At 43.0% G+C, this 10614-nt stretch overlaps 2 protein-coding genes across 3 annotated transcripts; both read left to right on the forward strand.

The window, feature by feature from the left end:
• The first annotated feature begins 1244 nt into the window (after nucleotides 1–1244).
• rpz2 (rapunzel 2) lies at nucleotides 1245–3394 on the forward strand. Of its 2 annotated transcripts, none has more exons than XM_062410622.1 (2): nucleotides 1245–1386; nucleotides 2356–3394. In XM_062410622.1, exon 2 carries the CDS (start codon nucleotides 2395–2397, stop codon nucleotides 3079–3081), a length of 687 nt encoding a protein of 228 aa, XP_062266606.1. In that variant the 5' UTR covers nucleotides 1245–1386; nucleotides 2356–2394; the 3' UTR covers nucleotides 3082–3394. The 2 variants fall into 2 exon arrangements, with proteins under 2 accessions (XP_062266606.1, XP_062266607.1); XM_062410623.1 differs by lacking the exon at nucleotides 1245–1386 and adding an exon at nucleotides 1462–1605.
• A 494-nt stretch (nucleotides 3395–3888) lies between these two features.
• krit1 (KRIT1 ankyrin repeat containing) lies at nucleotides 3889–10093 on the forward strand. The gene is made up of 17 exons (XM_062410364.1): nucleotides 3889–4097; nucleotides 5257–5445; nucleotides 5540–5696; nucleotides 5877–5969; nucleotides 6051–6180; nucleotides 6261–6504; nucleotides 6857–6972; nucleotides 7084–7227; nucleotides 7324–7480; nucleotides 7710–7817; nucleotides 8234–8390; nucleotides 8485–8636; nucleotides 8727–8893; nucleotides 9019–9106; nucleotides 9198–9404; nucleotides 9564–9680; nucleotides 9786–10093. The coding sequence occupies exons 2-17, from the start codon at nucleotides 5344–5346 to the stop codon at nucleotides 9873–9875; spliced, it is 2229 nt and encodes a 742-aa protein (XP_062266348.1). The 5' UTR covers nucleotides 3889–4097; nucleotides 5257–5343; the 3' UTR covers nucleotides 9876–10093.
• Nucleotides 10094–10614: the final 521 nt, after the last annotated feature.

A 10614-nucleotide genomic window follows, 5' to 3' on the forward strand; every position in this document is an offset into this window, starting at 1 on the left:
TTACATTTCATTTAGCTGACGCTTTTTCCAAAGCGACTTACAATAAGTGCATCAACCCGAGGGTACAGACCAAGAACAACAAGAATCAAGAAAGTACAATTTTCTTCAAAATAAAACAAAACTACAAAATGCTATAATTAAGTGCCATTTAAGTGCTACTATAAGTGTTAGTTTCAAAGAGTTGTACGTTTTTTTTTTCTTTTTCCATTCATTCAAGGTAAAGTCGGAAGAGGTGTGTTTTTAGTTTTCGGCGGAAGATGTGTAAACTTTCAGATGTCCGGATGTCAATGGGGAGCTCATTCCACCATTTAGGAGCCAGGACAGCAAACAGTCGTGATTTTGATAAGTGTTTAGCTTGCAGTGAGGGACCAACGAGCTGATTAGCCGAAGCAGAGCGGAGTGAACGAGCTGGGGTGTAACGTTTGACCATGTCCTGGATGTAGACTGGACCTCTCCTGATGTTGTACAGCATGAATCTACAGGACCGTGTTGTTACATTAATGTTGGCAGTGCATTAATGTTAATAAGAGTTTCAAGTGCAAGTACAACAGACTTGCATTTTGGAAATATTATTTTCTTTACCTACTGTATGGTCTTTAAATTAACTTAACTCGTATTTCCATGTTTGAGACCTGTTACCGTGGAGGATGAGTGCGATACGCAGGAGACGTTGATCTTAATGGTTGAGGAGAAACTTCTGAACTATTAAAGAAATAAATGCAATAAAATAAAGAACATATTCTCATTTATTCACCAGTTAATTAAATAAATTAATCACCAAAAATACATCCATGTACTTATTGAAGCATATTAGTGGCCCAATACTTCCTTTTTTATTTTATATATCTTCTGCTTACGTTGGTATGAACTGACTAAAATGAGTAAATGTATATTTATCCTTCACATACTTATTCTCTGTATTAGCCTATTCTACATATGTCAGTCTTTACTGTGGTTGTTAATTGTGATTGAAAAAATAAATCCACAGCAATGTCACCGATACTAAGACATAAATAAAACGGACATTATTCTGTTTCCTGGTGATTAACGTGCGTCTTTCTGTGTTTTCGGGTCTTTTCTGTGGTGTGTGCGTGTCACTGATGCAGGTTGGTAAGGTGTGTTGACCTGTAATTAAAAACAACACAATGGAGAGGATGCCCTGTCAATCAGTGTCAGTGGTTGGAGCATGAATCTGCGGTGCATGTGGAGGAACTGCCTCTCATCCAATCAGCACCGCGTGCAGAGTCACTTCCTCATGGTCACTCCCTTACTTGGCAGGAAGGGGCTGTGCTTCGAAATGGTGGCGAGCAAAGTCAGACGGCTGCTGTAAAGAGAGAGAGAGAGAGCGAGAGAGAGAGAGAGAGAACACCAACAGTTTTATCTCTGGTGAGTAAACATTTGCGGTAATCTCTGATCTGATGGGTGATGGGGATTCTGGGTAACAGCCGAGTCAGCTGGGGAGGGTGAAATGAAAGTGAAAGACTGGGTGGTGGATTCATTTGTGTGTGTAACTGTGTGTGTCTGTGTGTGCGTGTGTGTGTGTGTGTGTGTTGGAAATCAGGAAATGAAGGGAAGAAGCTTGACAACAAACCGGCAGCAGATCCTGTAAGTTAAAGGTGAAGGCACCAAACAGCTGCCGGAGGTTATTTAAACTGGTGAAGCGGGTTGAATTAAGATCTCAACCAGTAACCATTCCTTGATTTCCAGTCTTTCTTGTGTTACTACGAAACCCAGTCACACCCACTGTTGTTCCTGAGTTATTTTTCCTGCAGAGCAGCATTAACCATTCCTTGATTTCCAGTCTTTCTGGTGTTACTACGAACCCAGTCACACCCACTGTTGTTCCTGAGTTATTTTTCCTGCAGAGCAGCATTGAGGAGGATGATTAATGCCCCAACTATTACAAACATGAACTACAGTGGAATTATGATGGTCAGCTGGAATACTGCACCTTAGTTCCTTGGAAGTTATAGAGGAGGAACAATGAATAAACCGGTTTATTCCAAATGAATAGGTCTCCAATTTAGATCACTAATTTATTAAGTCTTTCTTACATAATTAATATATTGATGAATATATTTGTCTATTTTTTGCCTTTTTAAATCCATAAAAAAGTATTAATTCCTTCTAATCCTTCCTCCGCTCACACATTTAAGCTGAGTGTGCGTCCAGGCAACACAAACCCACATTGTGTTGTCCCATGAGCGTGAAAGATGACACCTTTTACAATATGGCGCACATGCAGCAGCTGGTGACATGTGGGCAGCAGGCATAGCAACCGAATATGATGTTAAGCGAGAAGATGAATTTTTTGTTGATGAGTGATGTGGTTGACTTTTCCTTTTTCCTCTCCAGCCTCCAGACTCACTTTGTGGCAGAAGAAAAGCACCAGTGATGGCTGACGCGGCACAAGTCAAGCAAACAGTAGCGAAGGTGCTGTGCTGCGTTGAGAAGGTGTCCTCGTTCGCCTCCTCCATAGACCCCATCTTTGGCATCGTCTCCTCCCTGGTCGGGGTGGCTCGCAAGGGCCTGGTGGACGAGGAGGCCCACGCTCTGGACAAGGACTTCAAGGAGGTCCACAGCAAGCTGGAGACCATCTCGCAGAAGAACCAGCAATGCCTGAGGCAGATCCGCATCGACGAGGTGAACGAGACCTACGGCAAGTACGAGGAGTACATCAAGCACCAGTACAATGCCTTCAACAGGATGGTGGCGAAGATGAAGAAGGATCCGGACAACAGCCAGCGCCACATGAAGACCTTCGAGACGATTTACGAGAGAGACAAGAGCGACCTGAGCCTGGACGTGTACTACCGCGGCGTGATGGGTACCAAGACGCTGTTTGGAAGAACCCTGCTGAAGGTGTACCTGGACAGCTGTGACGGGGACCTGGAGATCATGGAGCACCGCTGCTCGCACATCACCCACCTGTTCCACATGGGCCTCATCGCGCTCATGGCCTACACAGCTGTTACAGAGGACGACGAAGATGAGGTGCGGGGGAAGTGGGCGACGAGGGTGAAGGACATCCAGGAGAAGATGCAGGAGGTTCTCAGTCAGTGCAAAGTCAAGTCCACCTGAACGTGGGCCAACGGAGAGAGAACCTCCTCCTGGTTTAACGATGACAACACACAGATCATCGTCTGTACTCTCAGCTGTGGACCAACCAAAAAAAAGATTTATTATATTATAACGTAAATATATATATAAGAACCAAAACTATGTTTTTTTTGCAATTGCACTGACATGCTGTAAGTAAAATGTCATCATTGTCTGTTATTGTATATTTTTTGTTTCCAAGAGACCACTGTTTGTTTCCGCTGCTTTGTGCGACAAACCAATAAATGGGGTTTTATACAATCGCTTCAATTAAAATGTATAAACTATTATTTTAGTAAGTGATGTTGTGAAATCATTTTCATCTCCACTGAAGTTTAGGCGTAACTACTACATTTTTTATTTAAGACTATTCCATAAGGTCATTCCTCTGAGTTCAGAATGTAATGGTACTTTTTAATCATCCTTTATATTCAACACTTGAGTATATACTACCACATAAAATACTATAATTTATAACTTTATATATCAGACTATATTCTTGCAGCAAATATACAGTATAAAGTTAACTTAAATATTGTTTAAGACATTACACCCTGTCTGCCAGTGAGTAAGGTCAGTCCAAGGGTTAGTAGGGGGGTGTTAGGTTTTGTTTGCAGTTTGTGTGCGTGTGTGTGATGTGTTGTGAGGTTGTGAGTGTTGTTAGTGTGTGTATGTTGCTTTGTCTGTGTGCATGTTGTCAGTGTTTGTGTGCGTGTTGTGGGTTTGTGTGGGTTCGTGTGCGTGCAGGTCGCACTGAGTCCCCCTCACCACCAGAGTTCTCTGTTTCCTGAACTGAAACGTGATGCCTCGGTCGGTCTCTGCAGCCCTGCCCCAAAACGAGAGGCCCGTAGCCGCTTCAACACACACAGATCAGCCCTGGAGGTTTTAACCGGAGCTCGGTCCCGGCTGTTCACCGTTAACTCAACCCGGTAAACCCTCTATCTGACCCGGGGAGACACCGACTCGGGTCCGTTCGAGGACGAGACGCGTCGCTTTCGGTGAGTTGAAGCCGCTGAACAGGCGGAAAAGACGGTGATGGTGATGAGAGTTAGCGTGAAGCCTCCCGGAGGATCCACGACTCGAACCGGGTCCCGGTGGATGTGGAGGAAACCACACGTCCACACTGTGTTTAATGGGAAACACAGTATGTTTTATATTTAGTGTTTTTAACTGTGTTCAGACCGCAGAGTTTGGCTTCCGGGGCGGGACCTGAACCATGAACTCAACAAGTTGTTTTTTTAAACTGATGCTTAAAACTAATAAGTACAACTCGAATACCTTTATATCATTAAGATACTTCACACAGGTGTTTATTCGCCTGTTGTTGAGAAATGTACTTTGTATTTTACTTTATTCATGTGTATACATCGTTTGTGTTTGAAAGTGAAACCTGAAGAATTCTCTATATTGTAAATACATATGAAACTAACATGTTCATAATGTATTATAAACGAGACCAAGTCGATAATGTATTATAGTCTATCTATCTATCTATCTATCTATCTGTGTATTTATCTATTTATATATATATCTGTCCTTCTGTCCATCTATCTATCTATCTATCTATCTATCTATCTATCTATCTATCTATCTATCTATCTATCTATCTAACTATCGATCTTTCTATTTATATATCTATCTGTCCATCTGTTCATCTATCTATCTATCTATCTATCTATCTATCTATCTATCTATCTATCTATCTATCTGTCCATCTATCTATCTATCTATTTATCCATCATCCCTCCATCTAGTGTTTTATCTTCTCTGCTCATTTTCATTAATATAAGTGCTATATAAATTAGGTTTATTATTAGTAGTAGTAGTATTAGTATTTTAAGTGTTAAAACTGAAGTCAGTAGATTAGAAAAATCAGTAGATTAATAAATTAACTGTAAATAATTAAAAAAAAATTTAAAGCAGTAGATATGAAAATAATCTTAAGTTTTTATCCTATGTCAAATAATTACAATAAAATGTGTTCAGGGGAATAATGGGCATTTTGATAAACAAAGCAACTGATCCACAGATAAATAATAGACAGAATAATCAATAATGAAAAAACTGTGTTAATTCCCTACTAGATTAACACATCCCAATATCAAGCATCATAGAAGTCTACGCTCTACACATTCTGTGAACTCATATTTTCTCCAGGTGTCATCCTCTGGGGCCGGCATGCCTCTGCACAGCATTTGGCCGTCACGCAGGAGGTTCAGGGAGGACTGAGGAAAGGTCGGCACGATGGGCAACGAGGATCACCTGGAAGAAGTGTTCGTCGCTGTCATCCGCCCAAAGAGTCAAGTCAGCCTGAGCTCAAAGGAGTACAGAGCCAAAGCCTATGAGGTAAATGTGCCGAGTCTGACAGTTCCGATCACCTGCATCGTGTTTGAGACAGCAACAAGGAAAACACTGCCTTCTCCCTCTGGTTGCTGTAAAGATCCTGCTGATTGAAGTGCCTTTGGAAGGGAAGGAGAAGAAAAGAAAGAAAATCCTCCTGGCGACAAAGATTCAAGCTGCAGGAGACAAATCCAAATCCATACTGGATTATGTTGACGAAACCATCAGACCAATAATCAATAATCAAGGCTTCATAGGTGAGTCGGAGACATTTGTGGCTTTTTTACGCTCCTGCATATTTCTACTTTAGTAGAGTCACTGCAAACACTTCAGTGGAGCTATGATCCATTCATCGTCACAGGCTGTCCGTTTCTTAAGTGTGAATCAGGAGTTATAAGAGGATTGGAACCACTGCTCTAAACAGTTTGGGTTTGCAGGAAAGCGAGTGGTGCACATGAAGAAATTTCCTCTCGATGGGATCAATGAAGGGAAAGAGGCCTCACTGTTCGTTGTGCCAGTCGGTGTTAAAGGTGAGTAGAGAGACAAATTCAGATTTTGTGAAATACATTTTTATCTCTACAAACTGTGTATTAATAAGTCTTTGTAAACAGACAACAGCAAGCCTGTCTACAGCGCCGGGAGCCCCAGCTTCTACTGCTTCCAGGACATCATGCGGGTGTGCAGTGAGACCAGCGTTCATTTCTGCTCCATCACCTCCAAGATGCTCCTGGCCTTAGACAAGTGAGGATACATCTGAGAACACACTCCTCCTTAATGACAGAGGGGAGGAGGCTTTAACATTTCCTCTTTGACCCCCGCAGGTGGCTAGCAGAGCAGCACACCGTACCTCACGCTATCCCCGCCCTGTTCAGGCCGGCTCCCGTAGAGCGGGTGAAGACCAACGTCAGCAACCCGGCCTACAGCAGTGAGGGCAAGCTGAGCGACGAGGGTCTGCACATGGGCTACACCGCGCTGGAGATCAAGAGCAAGATGATGTCGCTGGAGAAGGCGGACATGTGCATCCTCAACCCGCTGTACGGCTCCGATCTGCAGTACACCAACCGGGTGAGAGAGTTTGACTCAGACAGTCTCCTGCTGCTTTCTTTATATGTGAGTTTATATACTCAGGGACAATTCAGGATTTAGTGTCTCGTCAAAGATCTATTGACTTGGGGACTGGTGCAGCTGGGGATCGAACCTCCATCCTTCTGGTTAGTGGTTGAACCACTCTACCTTCTTAACCACAGCTGCCCAATTCGTAAAGGAACATTTATATCTATCATGACCTCAGGTGGAATTCTTTATACCAGAAGATACTTGAAATACTATAAAATTGAAGGATGGATATATTTGGATATATTAACCATATTATATGTATGTTATTAATTATATAGACTCTCTGTCCTCTCTTGAACAGGTGGACAAAGTTATAATCAACCCATACTTTGGACTCGGAGCTCCGGACTACTCCAAGATCCAGATCCCCAACAGGGAAAAGTGGCAGCACGGCCCCAACTGTGTGACAGAAGACAAGTGAGGAGCTCTTCTCAATGAACCGCTCGGACATTACCGCCGTCTGCTGACAGCTTCTGCTCTTGTTTGCCGTAAAATGTGACACTCAACACAAAGTTCCTGTCTCTGCAGGGAGCGCCAGTGGGTGGACGACTTCCCTCTCCACCGCAGCGCCTGTGAGGGAGACACAGAGCTGCTCGTAAAGCTCCTGGACAGCGGTTTCTCAGTCAAGCAGCTGGACAGTGACCACTGGGCTCCTATCCATTACGCCTGCTGGTGAGTGCGTCCAGAACGTCTGTCATGTCCAACGTGTGTCTTTTGTTTTCCTTTTTCTTGTTGACGACGAGCTGCGTGTGTTTGCTTTCTCTTCAGGCACGGCAAAGTCGAGGCGACCAAGCTGCTGCTGGAGAAAGGGAACTGTAATCCGAACCTGCTGAACGGTCAGCTCAGCTCCCCTCTGCACTTTGCAGCAAGGGGAGGTCACGCGGAGATCGTGCAACTCCTGCTGCAGCACTCTGAGATCGATCGGGTAGGAAATGGGACTCTTCCTCTTCTTTTTCCCCCCAAAATCATAATCATAATGATCATAAATGTCTCGTATTATTTGAACACGGCCCTGATGTCAATGCTGCAGCTACCTGTCCTGCTGTCCATCAGGAATTATGTAAACACATGTAATCATTCAACCTCAATATCCACTGTAGAAAACCGACTAAGGCAGCAAAACGTGGTAATAATCAAGTACTTATCACCAACAGCACATGGAAGACCAGCAGAAGAGATCCCCTCTACAGGTGTGTGAGGAGAACAAGCAGAACGAGTGGGAGGAGACGATGAAGCTCCTGCAGCAGGCCAGCAGCAAACCTGTGAGTAGCTCATCAGACACCAGTTCATCTGTTTGTGATGCAAACGTGACGACAAAGGGAACAAATACTTTTTGAAGTCATGCTACATAGTAAATGTGTGTATGCTTGTTGCCTGTTAATTGGATTAAATGGATTTTTTTGGTTTTATACTTGTGTCTTAGTATCTGCACACTTCAATCAGTCAAGTTATAGATATATTTATTCCTCAATAGCCTCTGCTTGCATATATGAAATGAATATGGTTTATCTATGAAGAGAGTGGGAATGCATGTTTTTGAAATGGTTCCATTGCAGTTACACATGCTAGTCACTAGATGGTGCTTTTTCCTCTGGATCTGGATTTAAAAAGAGAAACTCTTTTAAGCAGTTTCTCTTGGTTTTTAATTATGACCTGCACGTGTGGGTGTTTTCCACAGTATGAGAAGGTGCGCATCTACCGCATGGATGGCTCGTACCGCTCTGTGGAGCTGAAGCACGGCAACAACACCACGGTACAACAGATCATGGAGGGCATGCGTCTTTCTCAGGACACCCAGCAGTACTTCACCATCTGGATCTGCTCCGAGAACCTCCGTGAGTCCACATCCCAACCAGGGGCTACGAAACCGACCACAGGCAAACGTTAAAAGAGGAAGTATTGACATGTGTGAGTGTGTGTGTGTGACAGACCTGCAGCTGAAGCCGTACCACAAGCCCCTGCAGCACCTGCGGATCTGGACGGAAATTGTGACCGACCTGACGGTGCTGGATCCTCAAAGGGAGACGCCTCAGCTTTTTCTCCGCAGGGATGTGCGGCTGCCTCTTGAAATCGAGAAAAAGGTACATCACATTTTTTCAACAGGCTGCTAATTTCCAGTATTTCTTGTAATGTCAGTTGAAAACTCCTCACTGTGCCACATACTGCTCCAGGTGGAGGATCCTCTGGCCATCCTCATCCTCTTCGACGAGGCTCGTCACTGCCTCCTGAAGGGATTCTTTCCTGCTCAGGACAGCAAGCTGATCACTCTGGCCAGCCTCCTCTTGCAGATCATCTACGGCAACTACGAGAGCAAAAAGCACAAGCAGGGCTTCCTCAAGTAAAAGTTTATGCTTTAATACAAGCAGCTCTGATAAAATTAAGCTTTCTGTCTCTAGTTTGTCAGTAACTGGAAATTTGGTGAACGTATAAAGCTAAACGTTTCTGTGTTTCTATTTTCAACAGTGAAGAAAACCTGAAATCTATTGTGCCGATATCAAAAGTGAAGAGCAAAGCGTACCACTGGACCCACAGGATACTTCACGAATACAAAGTACACTCAATTCGTTTGTCAGGAAATAAAATAAAATTAAAACGTGCAAATGCCCCCTGACGTTACTGAAAGCCTGTTTGCCCTCCGACAGGCCCTGAGCACCAGTGAGGGGCTGAGCAAAGAGATGCACCATCTACAGCGACTCTTCCTGCAGAACTGCTGGGACATCCCGACCTACGGAGCGGCGTTCTTCACAGGACAGGTCTACACCAAGGCCAGCGCCAGCAACCACAAAGTCATCCGTGTGTACGTCGGGGTCAGCACCAAGGGGATGCACCTCATGAATATGGAGACCAAGGTACCAAGCCACAAGCTGGATTGGTTAGAATATCTTAAATACTGGTTATAGTCCAGGATTGCAATCATTTAAACCCTGTTAATAGGCTTTGTTTATTTGTTAATTGAACATGAGGTGCATGACTCAATATTTAATATTTTTAAATCTCTGTCCTCCCAGGCCCTGCTCATCAGTTTAGAGTATGGCACGTTCATGTGGCAGCTTGGACACGCTGACCAGTACTTTCAGATACACAGTGGTGACAACAAAATGAACTTCATTGTGCACACAAAACAGGTAAGGGCAGCCTGGAGTCCATTCACTAATGTAAATAACATGGGAACAATCCCTTCTTGGGGATGTTTGGAAATACTGTGACTGATGCTGATTCCCTCCCCACAGGCTGGCCTTATTGTGAAGCTTTTAATGAAGCTGAGCGGACAGATGACCCCAAACGATAAAACTGTTACAGATAAATACGCTTATGGTTGAAAACAGCTGGAAGAAGAAAACCAACGGTTGCCAAACGTCCATGTGGAGATTCTGCTCACACTGACTTTCATCAACAGCAATAAGGACGTTGAATGTTGAGGCTCAACAATATCTGTCACAACTTCAGAATGTGTCTTTTGACAGGTCATCTTTTTTCATGACATGTAAATATGTTGCTTATTTAATTTGTTTTGTTTTAATAAACTGCCTGACGTATGGCTGGACTCTTTCAGATCAGTGGTGTGGAAAATGAAATGAGGATTGTTGATCAAATAACTTCAAACTGAGGATAGAAGGAAGTTGCTTTGTATTCTTCTATTATTCATAGAAATTATGTTACATGGCTCCTAAGAATATTTATAAAATACTCCCAATAAACCTCATTTAAATGAAGTAAAAACAGACATGGGAAAAAAACTTTTTAGTTGAAAATATTTAAAACATTTAGATTTTTAACTTCACTGTGCTTTTATTAAGATGATGAAAACATGTGAAGGATCAACTAACTTTGTTGCATATACCCAGTTTGATTTAATTAAGGGTTTGGGTACATTTAAAAAACATCCTCATGATACAACAACAGAGAACAATACTACTTTTAACACATTTAAATTGAGATGTTCCAGGGTAGTGCTGATTTTACATAAAAAACTTTTCAAACCTTTACAACATATTTAGATTTTTAACTTGACTATGCTTTAGTTGAATACATAAACTAATTTAATGCAACATGTAGGTT

The sequence above is a fragment of the Platichthys flesus genome, chromosome 17 (assembly GCF_949316205.1).
Source record: "Platichthys flesus chromosome 17, fPlaFle2.1, whole genome shotgun sequence".
In the NCBI taxonomy this organism is placed as follows: domain Eukaryota; kingdom Metazoa; phylum Chordata; class Actinopteri; order Pleuronectiformes; family Pleuronectidae; genus Platichthys; species Platichthys flesus.